The 15814-nt window shown below is 37.7% G+C and overlaps 1 protein-coding gene across 8 annotated transcripts in view; it reads right to left on the reverse strand.

Moving 5' to 3' along the window:
• The window catches only part of LOC130922696 (adhesion G protein-coupled receptor A1), a 264480-nt gene that overhangs the window by 11900 nt on the left and 236766 nt on the right, over positions 1 to 15814 (reverse strand). For all 8 annotated transcript variants that reach the window (XM_057847627.1, XM_057847628.1, XM_057847625.1 and 5 more), the window contains 2 exons: positions 14280 to 14428; positions 1483 to 1578 (listed from right to left, as the gene is read on the reverse strand). In XM_057847627.1, coding sequence (XP_057703610.1) covers positions 1483 to 1578; positions 14280 to 14428 — 245 coding nt within the window. The remainder of the gene's footprint in view (positions 1 to 1482; positions 1579 to 14279; positions 14429 to 15814) is intronic.

The following is a 15814-nucleotide window of genomic DNA, read 5'->3' on the forward strand; positions in this document are numbered from 1 at the left end:
TCAACATATATACGTAAAATAAACGCTAACTGCATGGTTTCTTTGCTTTTAACCAAGAATCGAGACGGTTTTACGTCCATATCGATAAAGAGTTCGGGGATTTAAGCATTTATTCACAATAATTTTCACCAGAAAAGCGCTGTTTACATCAAGTGGCCGTTAGCCTCATTCGTTAACAGTATATAGTGTATAATGATAATAAAGGGCTATTCTATTATATAATAAGTTGTGATTGCATATAGAATTTATTAATAATCTATTTTATTATTATTATTTGCAATTGATTGTGCATGTTTTCCTCAAATATTAAGTTTCTGATGTTAAATTGAGTGATTTATTAGCTGTTGAAAACTTGCAGTAAAAAAAAAAAAAAATTAAGTTGCTATTTTGGTAAAAAAATTTGTATGTTAAATATTGGTATTGATTCTGAAAATATAGGTGATTATCTCTGCATTTGGTGATTTTTGTGTATACTGTATAGTGTAAAATCTGAGACTTTTATAGCCATTTTAGGTTTTGTTATACTCATATAAAAAATAATTACTCAGGATTTTATAAGGGACTGACTTTGAATTTTTTGATGCCGCTGCTCATGGAGACTCAAATATGGCTAAGGTATTTGAATTAGAAGTTTTAGAAAATAGGCCCCCTATGGATCGGCCCCGTTTCCCGTGTCACGTCAATATTATTGAGTCTATGATTTAGTTTATTAATTGATTAATAACTACTACAGGTAGTCCCGACACCGACTTACGTGATTTCGACTTTACGATGCCTGAGTCTCATCGTTTTTTTTTTTTTTAAATATTGACTTTTGTTTTGTGATGCATGCTTTTATTTTGGCGCAGGAAGCGAGCGCATGTACACACGCGCCCACCCCACACACGCACACATGCTTATGAAGCATTCAGAGGCGACGGCTGTATATTATCCCTTTTGTACAGTTTATTGTGCGTTTTCAGTTGTGGTCGAATATTTAGGGGAAGTTTATGTGATTGTTTTTTTATGATGTACGGACGCTAACTGATACATGCTAATCATTTGTGATTGCTGTATCAGCAGCTACTTGTAAATGCAAATTTGAATTACTGTTATTGAAGATGAGACGTCTCATTTTATTTTAGTTTCATTCCGCAAGTGTTGATGTCATTAGCAGCTGAATAAAGTCAGCAAACCACACGAACGTCTGACATCGTCATTTCGAAGCTTAGCTCACTGTCTAGCCAGGACTTCGCTCTAATATCTTGGCGAGGACAGTACAATGACGTATAATACATGTTTTTGGATTTTTTTTTTTTTCAATTTAGAGGGTGTTTTGAGGTATTTAAAGGGTTAAATCCGATTTACGCGGAAATCCGGGTTACATCGCCAGGGCAGGAACGGAACTCGTTCATAAACCAGGGACTACCTGTACTCCCTTTATTTACTATTTGACACCCACAGTTTCCATTGAACTTGTTAAATTAAACTCTGTGAACTTACTAGGGTGCTTGCTCCCCGCTACCGTAGTTGTCAAGATTGACAGCTGCGGTGACCCCACAGATGATGAGGGGCACTCCACCACTGACTAGATAAAATCTGGAAGAGAAGACAAAAAAAAGTGGTTTAGTGCGTTTTGCTCAGGAAAAAAAAAATCACTTTTTTAATGAATGAAAAACTAAACCCGTAATAAATTAGTCATTCACTGTCATTGACAGCACTAAACATCCAATGCATTTTAACTAGCATGGATGGCATTGAATGGTCTTGTTTGGGTGTCATTGACGGCGACAGACAGGGAGCTTTGCTGTCATTAATGGCAGCATATGAGTTAATAGTAAAATACCTTTTTTTTTTCTTCGGCGCGGAATTGACCGGAATTTTTATGTGACGCAAGGAATGACCCGCACCTCCAAATTTTCCGTTTGACCCTACATGCAGGTTTTTTGAAAAATGAAAAAAATTAAAAACAATACTTGTCCTACAATTTTTGACCAAATCGCATAATTTACACATAAAAAAAAAAAATCTACGACGGTAAGAGGCATAAAAGTTTTATACAGAATTTGGCAACATACGGTTCCGCAAAATTCTCTAAAAACTGTCCCTTTCAATTCTAATGTCTTTACCATGACAGTCCATTGACATTCAACTGTTGCCCAAGTCAGTCAATGCCATTGACAGCCATGAACGTGCATGCCATTGACGGCCATGTATGTCCAAATTTCCCATTTATTTCCAATGGCTTTTACATTGCATTGACGCCCATGTACACAGATGCCAATGAGGGCTATGCACGTCCATGCCATTGACGGCCATGTATGTCAATTCTGTTGATGCCACTGTACTTGGATTCAAATGACGAATACTGTATGTAAGTCAATGCCATTGATGGCAATGTAAGTCCAAATTCTCAATGGCAAAAAACAACAACATGTGTGCCCAAATTAACAGTAAGTGACCTGATATCAACAGAATGTGTCCTCAAAATGTCCCCAAATCAACAGATGGTGACCCGATATCAACAGGACATGTCCCTGAAATATTCCTAAGTCAACAGGAAGTAACCTGATTGATCTGTATCTATCACAGCAAAGCCTCATCGTAAATTCTCCAGGAATTGCAGTTCCGAGCTCAGGATATAAAATCAAAGCTGTTTAAACAGTAGGAAGGTTAATCATGTCATTACTTAGTTTTAGTGTGTGTAATTGTCGGACAATAAGGCGCAGTTTTTTTTATCGTTTGGTCGGGGTGCGACTTATACTCTGTAGCAGGGGTGTCAAACCAATTCCACAAAGGGCCAAGAGGGTCCTGGATTTCATTTCAACCAAGACTGTGCAAACAGATTAACCAATGATTTTTTCTGCTGAAACAAGCAGCACCTGACTGCAATCAACTAATTACAATTGTAGGAGATCAGATTGGTGAAAAGATGACCTCTTCATTGGTTAGAACGAAATCCAGGACCCTCTTGCCCCTTTGTGGAATTGATACCATTGTTTTAGAGGGACTTATGTATAAAATCATTCACACATTATTACCGTATTGGCCCGAATATAAGACTGTGTTTTTTGCATTGAAATACGACTGAAAAAGTGGGAGTCATCTTATATTCTGGGTCTAGACATTATACCCATTCATGACGCTAGATGGCGCCAGATATCATTGAAGCGAATGCTGAACTTGAGGAGTAATGTTCTGTCATGACAGATCTTAGCTACTCTCAAGTTTAACCAGTATGCATTATTTTATTGCAATGTTTTTACTTATTCAGATTTGTTTCAAAACTACAGTTACAGCTAGACCTCGCTTTGATGGTTAATGGAGATATTGCACTTTTGTTTTATCACAATAGATTGGTTTATATACATTTCAAAAACAAGAAGCCATTAATTTACGAATGTGTGGCACTTTAGTTTACATATTTAAATGTTCAGATATTAGGATTTGAATGAGGCAAAATAACATGCTTTTTCTCTCCCATATATTGTTATAATCATTTGTTTCAGATGTACTGTAATTATTTTCTGTATAAAAATTAATTTGGTGTTCAAGAAGTCTTTTTTTCAAACTTGAGTCTTGAAAAAGAGGGTGTCGTCTTATAATCAGTGCCGTCTTATATTTGAGCCAATACGGTATATCATTTCACATGTTGTTTTCACACTAAACATCAAAAGGGCACTCAAGGCCTTTGTTTCAACATTGCCCGTAACTGATAAAAACAAAAACAACCGAGAAGTGCTAAACAAAATGGCACTGAAAACAAAATCATATTCTGTACATGACAACTTGCAATTATTATAGGGCTGTCAAAATGATCACGTTAACGGCCGGTAATTAATTTTAAAAATTAATCATGTTAAAATATTTGATGCATTTTAACACATATGTCCCACTCAAACAGATTAAAATGACAGCACAGTGTAATGTCCACTTGTTACTTGTGTTTTTTGGTGTTTGGTCACCCTCTGCTGGCGCTTAGGTGCCACTGATTTTATGGGTTTCAGCACCATGAGAATTGTGTAATTATTGACATCAACAATGGCGGGCTACTAGTTTGTTTTTTGATTGAAAATTTTAAAAAATTTATTAAAACGAAAACATTTTTTCAAACAGGGTTTTTAATATAAAATTTCTATAACTTGTACTAACATTTATCTTTTAAGAACTACCAGTCTTTCTATCCATGGATCGCTTTAAGAGAATGTTAATAATGTTAATGCCATCTTGTTGATTTATAGTTATAATAAACAAACACAGTACTTATGTACAGTATGTTGATTGTCTATATCGGTCTTATCTTTCAATTCCAACAATAATTTGCAGAAAAATATTTCATATTTTAGAGATGGTTTGAATGGTGATTGATTACGATTAATTTTTAAGCTGTAATTAACTCGATTAAAAATTTTAATCGTTTGACAGCCCTAAATTATTGTAATGTGCAGCCGAAAACAGTCAACAAGCAGCAGAAAAAAGTTTAGAGTTAGCGAGAAAATTGTAAGGTAGTAGCGAAATGCGAACGTTACTCTGTTGTTCTCCATTTTATTTTTTACTTTAAATTGCCTTTCAAGATGATATGCACGTTCTTTTATCAAAAAAATTTCTTCCCAAAATGCGATTCATACTCTGTGTGCTTTATATATTTTTTTCCTCGTTATTGCGCATTTTTTGGCTGGTGCGAGGTATACTCAGGTGCGACTTATAGTCCGAAAAATATGGTTGTACAATGTTAAATTTGCTGTGTGGTCAATGTGAAAAGAGTGTAAATGGCAGCTAAAGAGTTAATCAAATGTAATGCGGACACATCCTAATATTATTTTTCATCGATTTCATTTTATGAATTAAACAATATTGGATTCCACTGGTAATTCATTGAAATATGAAAAACAACACATTATTTGTCACAGTATGGCTAGTAATGTTGGCCTTATCAATCACCTTTTCCCTTTAGCATTAAACCTTCTTGTGAAATCAGCGTTACACTTCCTCAGGGTGAAATTGAGGCCGTGAATGTGAAGATGGTATCGCATTTACAGTACTGTTACCTTCAAGCAAAGTTCTCTCTGTAATGTAGCCTGGAGTTAGGAAGCTTTTATAATCTGTCAACTGCTGCCTGATAAGAAACGCTTTTTAATTGTAAAATCGAAGTGCCAGAGATGCTTGCATCACAGCAATTTAACAGTGAAGCATAAAAATTGTATGCAAAAATATACCTAATCCTCAGCAGCTTCCTCTGCGCTGTGTCCTCTGTGTGTTCACTTTGCCCTGCCATCCACTTTCCTACATAACACTGTGCTATTTCCTCTTCCATCCTGTTCAATCTCCACCTCTGTCACTGGTCTAACCTTTACAGCACTCCATCTTCCTCGTTTCTCCTTCCTCTGTTTCTCCCTTTCACAATACATCCCTGGTCACACAGCAGGCGTCCCCAAAATTCAATTATAATCAAGGTGCTTGTCTAGGCTGTTGGTACTTGGGAAGGGGGAGGGGGCATCGAGATGAGTGAAGCTGAGGAGGGAAATTGGGAGTGTGGTTGGAGATGGTAGTGGTTGGGGGCATTACCAGCCTGTCACTGCTTCTGAGTGGAACAGTTCCCTTAGGAGCTCCCAGCCCCCACCAACAGAAAGCCATTTACACTCCTGTCAGCAAGATAAGTGTAAATGAGAATAAATGGTAAAATGTAAGGCGGCTGACCTATTTAACCTGAAGATCAATAGAGTACATGGCTTACATATGTAACAGTTTTATGCAAACAGATAGTACACCCAAATCTGTGCATGTTAAAAAAAAAAAGAAAAAAAAAAATTCAACCAAAAAAGGGAAATGGTATTTGAGTAAGAACATATTGTAAGCCAGGGTTCACTAAATCCGGACCTCGGTGCCACTTTTCCTGTCGTGTTTTCCACGTCTCTCTCCCCTAACACACCTGAATCAAATGATTATTAGGGCTGTCCCAAACGACTAATTTTCTCCCGATTAGTCAGCCGACTATTTTTACGATTAGTCGACTAATCTAATAATTAAAAAAAAATTTTTTTTTTTGGTTTTTGTTTACTAATTTATCAATTAAATTTTTGTTGACGCTTATCAATTCACAAAAAACATATTGGAACACTTCAATTATTTATTAAAGTACAAATAAAGACGTAAATAACAATAATAAATCACAAATAAACAATGAGTTCAAATGCTGATAGAATTAACTAGTGTAGCATCCCGATTGAAAAGGTGGTCTCTTAAACTGATGGTTTACAACTTTTATTCCATCCTTGATGTAATCACACCGTAAGAGCTGCGGTGCACACAAATAAAACAACACAATTAGAAATTAACAAAAACTTTTCACCTTCTTCCTTTTAAACCTTATTTATATATCAATGAATTGCCTTTACCTTAATTTATTACCTTATCATTGACAATCTCTCCCTTGAGTGCAATCACTGTATTTACTGTATATATTTATGACCTTTTAACCTTATATAATTTTCTATACCATAAAATAAACCATAACATGAAATAAACCTTTCAGTTAGCATTAAGGCCAATACTAATAGCACTTATAGGCCCATTGTCAATGAAACATTAGTATTCAATAAGGCGACAGCACCCTCTGGTGTACAAAAAATGAAAAAATTTTTTTTTTTAATTACAAACTGGGTGACGGCATTTGAGATGTTTATTCACGGCCGACGTGCAGCCAAGCTTGGCACTGAAGAGACAGGACAGAAGAGTGTACCCGCCGTTGTTTCTTTGAAATAAGTCAATTTTTTGGACACTCTGGTGCGCTTTTTTTTGGCTTTGTGCCGCTTTCCCCGCTTGCATACAGAGCATCCGACATTCTGAACTTTCCACGCATATATTTTTTTAACCCTTCATTAACCGTTGACGGGATGTTGTGCTCGTCGACGGATTTACGTCATCGATGACGTCGACTATGTCGACTAGTCGGGACAGCTCTAATGATTATGTCATCAGCAACCTCTCCAGAAGCCTGATAATGATCCTGATTATTTTGATTCAGGTGTGCTGGAGGAGGGAGACATGGAAAACACGACAGGAAAAGTGGCACCGAGGTCCGGATTTAGTGAACCCTGTTGTAAGCCATCCTATGACAAATATTTTGCAACACTAATAATAACAACAGTAATATAGACCACATACAAATGTCCTGAAAATTTGGCATGATATTAACCCCTTGATGCCTGAATTTACATTTAATAAATATACATAAAGCACTGATGGAATACAGAAACATTTTAGGTATTAGTTTTGTTTTTGTTTGTTTTTTTAATATTTAAAAATGACTTTCTTTTAATAAGAATTTTATTCAAAATTTTCTATATTTCCTTTATAGTTTTATCTTATTGTATTTTTTTTTTAATTTAGGATTTTTAGTTGCATTTTTCAATTTTATATATACACACATCTCGCTCTCTCTATATATTATATATTTTTATTTCCATATGTTCTGCTATAACTGCCACATACAGTCTAATTTTTTTATTTTTATTTTTAAACAACAATGATGAATTTTACAATTCGAAAGGCAGTTTGGTATAACATTCAAACACTGTGCTGGCAGCTTAATTAATTTTCTTCTTTGGTGGTATATATACAGCAGCCAACGGTGTTTGAGCTTCATTATCACCACCGCATGGACATATTTTCCATGCACCATTGCAATGCATTGTGTGATACATGGAGCTCCGGAGTGACCAGTGTTTTTCACTCGATCACTGAGCCCTCTGAGGGTCCATCTCACCAAGTTCACTTCGCTGTTTTGGGAATTGGAACGGCCCTTAAGATGGAGGCGGGGATTCCCCCGGGGGGCGGTGGCTAGGGCAAGTGAGCGAGGGCTCATGTAAACCGCGATTGAAACGCAGCCCTGGTATAACAACACCGTCACGCCTGTGCAGGTCATCATAATGCGACACCCAAAGTAATACGTCATCGACAATAGGCCATTAGGAGAGCAGCATCTCATTTCTTAAGCATAAAAGGAAAGCTTATGCCCCTTAGGGCAGCAGGATCTTATGGCTCCACATTTATAAGCAGAAAGCAGCAAGTAAATAAATCCTGTACAGTATTTTTGCCTCTCGTATCCTGAAATTTCTTTCTTGATAAGAGGCAATATTTTCCCGTTCAAGCGTGTTGTAACCGGAAAATTCTGTTTGTCGAGAAGTTTGTAAGTAGAGGTACCACTGTATAATTATTAACTCATTCACTGCCAACTCAGGTACAAGTATAGTATTCATAGAGTATGTGTTGCGCATGTATATTAAAAACATCAATTGACGGGACTAAACGTCCAGTCCATTTTGACTGGGAGTTCATTGGTTCACTCGACCTTCCCAGTCAAAATGGATTGGACGTTTAGCACTGTCAATGGCAGCCAATGATTTAAATGTAAATTCAGGCATCAAGGGTTTAAACATGAGGTTCTGCGGATTTCTCACCAAACTGCAATTGTTTTCTTGATATACCATTAGATTGAGATTAGATGGAGGGACAGGAAGGTAGATCAGTAGAAATAGGTTTGATAATGGGCATGGGGGAGGTGGTGATTGGAGAATGGGGTGCAGCAGGAGGAGAAATTGATTCTTCTCCAGCTGCTAAGTCTTATTTCATGAGCATGTCAGAGGGACCATTACGGTCAATCATCACGGATCAACATGGATGCAGTGCTGCATGATCCAACCGCTTGCCCCTGGACAAATGATCTCATTCACAAGCAGTGCATGATGGTAGCGACTCGAGAATATTCCGTATTAATATGCTGAATCATGGTATTGGCGGACTTGTTTTGCAGGAAAAAAGGCTGTTTAGAGACAGAGATTGTCCTTCTTTCTTTCTGCTGCCCTTCAGAAATGCTTTACTGTGTTGGTTATGCTTTTTCATATCAAAGCTAGGCTGAATAACAATTTTTTTATTCATTCAATTTTGTACTGCTTATCATCACAAGTATTTCCATAATTTTTTTTTTTTTTTTTTAAGTATGCTTTTCAAAGACTGCCACATGTGCACTGCGCTAAAACATGTCAAACGTACGGTCGCTGACAATCCTACGAAACAATTCTCATACACACAAAAATGATACACAGTGTATCACAAAAGTGAGTACACCCCTCACATTTCTGCATATATTTAAGTATATCTTTTCATGGGACAACACTGACAAAATGACACTTTGACACAATGAAAAGTAGTCTGTGTGCAGCTTGTATAATAGAGTTAATTTATTTTCCCCTCAAAATACAGCCATTAATATCTAAAACCCTGGCAACAAAAGTGAGTACACCGCATGGTAACTATGTACATCCCTAAATGTCCAACTTGAGTACTGCTTGTCATTTTCCTTCCAAAATGTCATGTGAGTTGTTACAGAAGTGCTGTCAGCATTGCTGCAGAGATTGAAGAGGTGGGGGTGGGGGGGTCATTCCCACCACCGTGCTTGATGTAGACACTTTTTTTTGTACTCCTCACCTGGTCGCCGCCACACATGCTTGAGACCATCGGAACCAAACAAATTAATCTTCGTCTCATCAGACCATAGGACATGGTTCCAGTAATCCATGTGCTTTCTTGACATGCCTTCAGCAAACTATTTGCGGGCTTTCTTGTGTACTGTCTTCAAAAGAGGCTTCCTCCTGGGGTGACAGCCATGCACACCAATTTGATGTAGAGTGCGGCGTATGGTCTGAGCACTAACAGGCTTACTCCCCACCACTTCAATCTCTGCAGCAATGATGACAGCACTCCTGTAACGAGTCACATGACATTTTGGAGGGAAAATGACAAGCAGTACTCAATTTGGACATTTAGGGATGTACGTAGTTCCCATGCGGTGTATTCACTTTTGTTGCCAGGGGTTTAGATATTAATGACTATATGTTTAGTTCTTTTGAGGGGAAAATAAATGAACTATATTATATAAGCGGCACACAGACTACTTTTCATTGTGTCAAAGTGTCATTTTGTCAGTGTTGTCCCACTAAAAGATACAGTGCCTTGCAAAAGTATTCGGCCCCCTTGAACCTTGCAACCTTTCGCCACATTTCAGGCTTCAAACATAAAGATATCAAATTTAAATTTTTTGTCAAGAATCAACAACAAGTGAAGTGGAACAAACTTTATTGGATAAGTTAAACCTTTTTAACAAATAAAAAACTGAAAAGTGGGGCGTGCAATATTATTCGGCCCCCTTGCGTTAATACTTTGTAGCGCCACCTTTTGCTCCAATTACAGGTGCAAGTCGCTTGGGGTATGTTTCTATCAGTTTTGCACATCGAGAGACTGACATTCTTGCCCATTCTTCCTTGCAAAACAGCTCGAGCTCAGTGAGGTTGGATGGAGAGTGTTTGTGAACAGCAGTCTTCAGCTCTTTCCACAGATTCTCGATTGGATTCAGGTCTGGACTTTGACTTGGCCATTCTAACACCTGGATACGTTTATTTTTGAACCATTCCATTGTAGATTTGGCTTTATGTTTTGAATCATTGTCCTGTTGGAAGATAAATCTCCGTCCCAGTCTCAGGTCTTGTGCAGATACCAACAGGTTTTCTTCCAGAATGTTCCTGTATTTGGCTGCATCCATCTTCCCGTCAATTTTAACCATCTTCCCTGTCCCTGCTGAAGAAAAGCAGGCCCAAACCATGATGCTGCCACCACCGTGTTTGACAGTGGGGATGATGTGTTCAGGGTGATGAGCTGTGTTGCTTTTACGCCAAACATATCGTTTTGCATTGTGGCCAAAAAGTTCAATTTTGGTTTCATCTGACCAGAGCACCTTCTTCCACATGTTTGGTGTGTCTCCCAGGTGGCTTGTGGCAAACTTTAAACGAGACTTTTTATGGATATCTTTGAGAAATGGCTTTCTTCTTGCCACTCTTCCATAAAGGCCAGATTTGTATAGTGTACGGCTGATTGTTGTCCTATGGACAGACTCTCCCATCTCAGCTGTAGATCTCTGCAGTTCATCCAGAGTGATCATGGGCCTCTTGGCTGCATCTCTGATCAGTTTTCTCCTTGTTTGAGAAGAAAGTTTGGAAGGACGGCCGGGTCTTTGTAGATTTGCAGTGGTCTGATGCTCCTTCCATTTCATTATGATGGCTTGCACAGTGCTCCTTGAGATGTTTAAAGCTTGGGAAATCTTTTTGTATCCAAATCCGGCTTTAAACTTCTCCACAACAGTATCTCGGACCTGCCTGGTGTGTTCCTTGGTTTTCATAATGCTCTCTGCACTTCAAACAGAACCGTGAGACTATCACAGAGCAGGTGCATTTATACGGAGACTTGATTACACACAGGTGGATTCTATTTATCATAATCGGTCATTCAGGACAACATTGGATCATTCAGAGATCCTCACTGAACTTCTGGAATGAGTTTGCTGCACTGAAAGTAAAGGGGCCGAATAATATTGCACGCCCCACTTTTCAGTTTTTTATTTGTTAAAAAAGTTTAAATTATCCAATAAATGTTGTTCCACTTCACGATTGTGTCCCACTTGTTGTTGATTCTTGACAAAAAACTTAAATTTCATATCTTTATGTTTGAAGCCTGAAATGTGGCGAAAGGTTGCAAGATTCAAGGGGGCCGAATACTTTTGCAAGGCACTGTATACTTAAATATCTGCAGAAATGCGAGGGGTGTACTCACTTTTGTGATACACTGTAAGTGAATATCACTTCACAATGAACACTACGCTGGCTGCAGCAATGCTGACAGCACTCCTGTAACGAGTCACATGACATTTTGGAGGGAAAATGACAAGCAGTACTCAATTTGGACATTTAGGAGAATATAGCTTAAGGCATTTAATGTACATATGACTCTGTAATATATGGTCATAGTACAACTATGTTTTCATATATTATTTAATTACGTTGTACTTGTACGTGGGCAATAACAATTAGAGCTGAAACAATTACTCGAATAACTCTACTAACTCGATTTTAAAAATTGATCGAGGAATTTTACCCGCCTCAAGGAATCGTTTAATTTCGCCAGCTCTAAGCATGACGTTTTGCCCGGACAACTTTTAATGCGGCACAAGGTGCTGACATCACGTACTGTACGAACAGGAAGAAGACAGAGGCAGTGGATATATTTCATTTAAACCATACATGAAATAAAGGTAACGACGAAGCAGCTGATGAAAGCGAAGAGAAAGGCACCAATAAAGAGCAGTAAATGTCGATAGTGTGGTAGCATTTCAAGCTGGACACCAAAGCAAACACATTTTTATGTATTCACTGTATGACAGGGTTTGCATACCACTACAACACGTCTTCAATGCTGCAGCCCCACCGAAGGCACTCGGTTTACTCAGAGAGTGGAGGAGCGATACTCGGGACAAGGTAAAATTAAGTTAACGTAGCGCTAATAAATAAGATTAACGTAACTGTACCTTGCTAACGTAACGCTAGCCCTGTGGAGAGCTAGGTTTCTATTAATCATTACTACTGTCGATGCGTGGCTAACGTGTCTTTCATACAGGCTTTATTTAACAGCGCTGTAGAGTGATGAGGGTGTAAAATAAAAACATAAGAAAGCTAACTGTCAATTTTTGCTCAGTAGTCATTCATATAAAACACCAAATAGCACTGGTGCTTAATTTGCTCCAATGCAGCACATATTATACATATATTTTGATTTTGAACATTGCAAAAACTCAAACCCTTATCAGGACTTACAATTTAGACTAGCTTAAAACTTAACTAGAAAGAATGTAAGTTTAACCAGTTTGCATTATTTTATTGCAGTGTTTTTCCTTATTCAGATTTGTTTCAACACTACTGTTACAGTTTGACTTCACTTTGATGGTTAATGCAGTTATTGCAATTTTGTTTTTTATCACAATAGATTGGTTTATTTACATTTCAAAGACCAGAAGCCATTCATTTACGAATGTGATTGCACCTTAATTTACATATTTAAATGTTCAGATATTAAGATTTGAATGTGGCAAAATAACATGCTTTTTCTCTCAAATATATTGTTATAATCATTTGTTTCGGATGTACTGAAATTATTTTCTGTATAAAAATTAATTTGGTCTTCAAAAAGTCTTTTTTCAAACTTGAGTCTTGAAAAGAGGGGGTCGTCTTAAAATCAGGGCCGTCCTATATTCGGGCCAATACGGTACTTTTTGGGAGAAGTAATTTGTACCTGTAATTACTTTTTAAAAGTAAGATTAAAAACACTGCAAGAAAGTCAGGCATGCGTCCGTCTGCAGTGCTGTCATGTCGTCGTATTCCGAGCATGTCGTCGGATGTAGAAACAAATGGCAAGTCAAATTTTACGTCGGATGTCGAAAAGATCGTGTGTCGAAGCGATCGTATGTCGAGGTACCACTGTACTTGATTACTAAAACATTCGATAGGTGCAGCCCTAAAACAATAAAGTTGAATCTAAATCTAAATAATCATTTGGTTCATATTTGAAATAAACTAGGGCTGTCAAACCATTAAAATTTTTAATCGAGTTAATCACAGCTTAAAAATTAATTAATCGTAATTAATCGCAATTAATCGAAATTCAAAGCATCTATAAAATATACCATATTTTTCTGTAAATTATTGTTGGAATGGAAAGATAAGACACAAGACGGATATATACATTCAACATACTGTACATAAGTACTGTATTTGTTCATTATAAAAATAAATCAACAAGATGGCATTAACATTATTAACATTCTGTTAAAGCGATCCATGGATAGAAAGACTTGTAGTTCTTAAAAGATAAATGTTAGTACAAGTTAGAGAAATTTTGTATTAAAACCCCTCTAAATGTTTTCCTTTTAATAAAATTTGTAAAATTTTCAATCAAAAAAATAAACTAGTAGCTCACTATTGTGGATGTCAATAATTACACAATGCTCATGGTGCTGAAACCCATAAAATCAGTCGCACCCAAGCGCCAGTAGAGGGCGACAAAACACCAAATATACACAACAAGTGGACATGACACCGTGCTGTTATTCTAATCTGTTTGAGAGGAGCATGTGCTTTAAATGCGTCAAATATTTTAACGTGATTAATTACCGCCCGTTAACGCGATAATTTTGACAGCCCTAAAATAAACAAGTCATTTATTGAAGTGATGTGCGTGCCAGACTGAGCAAAATGGTAGGACACGCATATATGAAAGTTAAAACTGCAAGGACTGGCTGGGAGAGGCTGACATCTACTGTATTTGTCTGAGTCAAAATTTATTGGATGTTTAGCACCATCATTTGCAGCCAATGAGTTAAGAAGGTAAGGTTCAAGATCATTACATGGAATTCTGTGTACCTCAAAAGTGGCTGTTTAGGGGGTCTTGGCGGGTCCGCGCCGTCTTGGCTCTGTGGAGGCTTCTTAGTCACCTGCTTATAAATGTTCCTCGCTGTCACGCCAAGCCACAGCATGGTCGCTAAAGACGAGTAGTGCAACACGAACCCGACCTGAAATGGTAAAAGACGGAAAATCGCTAAAATTACTGTCTTAACTGGTCAATGTCTGTCAAAGGGGGTCAGTGTCTTTAACACATAATGTAAAATTTAAAGACAAAAACTGAAGAAAGAGCTGCTGTTTAAAATATCAATATCATGCCAAGGGTGTCTCTCACTGCTTCCCTGCTTTGATGCTCTGTGTGCTTAATTAAAGAGACCATCGAGCGCGTCAGTGTAAAAGGTTGAATAGGTGCAAGGTTGTTGATAGAATTTTGGTGCAGTTTTACATTTGGATACTGAGCAGCTCCTTATCAGTTACGCTAGAGGACATCAGGGGTGCAGCCAGAATAACAAATTAGAATATAAATGATAGTCACGTTGACACCTATCTTGTGAGAAGAATGTCATGTAATGCATACCTGCACTCTCCTAGTTTGAATATTCATAAATTATGTTTGAATGGAAGAATTGATCTAACTTTGTCAAAAGCCTTTGGCAGTTTATAAAAATAGATTTAAAAGGGGAGAAGAGATATATGATGATGGGAAACTATTAAAAGCCAGCATTTTTTCCCTCGATTCCCACTCAGTTCATCTGCAGCAACCTGAGTTGCTCTATCAAATCGCTTTACTTCAGTCTTAGCCTATTGACCAACGTAGTAGTTTATACAGTGTTATGAAAAAGTATCAGAACCTTCTGGAATTTCTCACATTTGTGCATAGAATCACCATCAACTGTGATCTGATCTTTGTCAACATCACACAGATTTAAAACCAGTGTCTGCTTTAGCTTAAACCACACAAACACAATGAGGATAGCATGCAAACAATGACAGAAGGGGGAAAAATAAGTAAGTGAACCCTCTGCCTAAGGATAGTGAAAGAGCAACTGAAACCAATTTTTACCAAACAATTTAAGTCCAGTGTTTGCCCAATCACTGATGAGTGGTTTAAAGCTGGCCTGACCACTATAAAACACACACCTGGTAAGAATTGTCTTGATGAGAAGCATTGTCTGATGTGCATCATTGCTTGGATTGCTGATTTCTATAAAGCTGGGAAAAGGATACAAAACCAAGTCTGGATGTTCATCAATCGATAGTCAGAGAAGTTGTCTACAAATGGAGAGAACTTGGCACTGTTACTTCTCTCCCAAGGAGTGGCCGTTCACCAAAGATGACGCGAAGTGTTCAGCGCAGAATACTCAGAGAGCTAAAAATGAACCCTAGAGTCTCTGCTACAGACTTACAGAAACCACTGGCACAGTCCAATATCTCTGCACGCTTCAACTACCGTATTGGCCCGAATATAAGACGGCCCTGATTATGAGACGACCCCCTCTTTTTTAAGACTCAAGTTTGAAAAAAAGAAAAGACTTTTTGAACACCAAATTAATTTT

This window comes from Corythoichthys intestinalis, chromosome 10 (assembly GCF_030265065.1).
Source record: "Corythoichthys intestinalis isolate RoL2023-P3 chromosome 10, ASM3026506v1, whole genome shotgun sequence".
Taxonomy (NCBI): Eukaryota; Metazoa; Chordata; class Actinopteri; order Syngnathiformes; family Syngnathidae; genus Corythoichthys; species Corythoichthys intestinalis.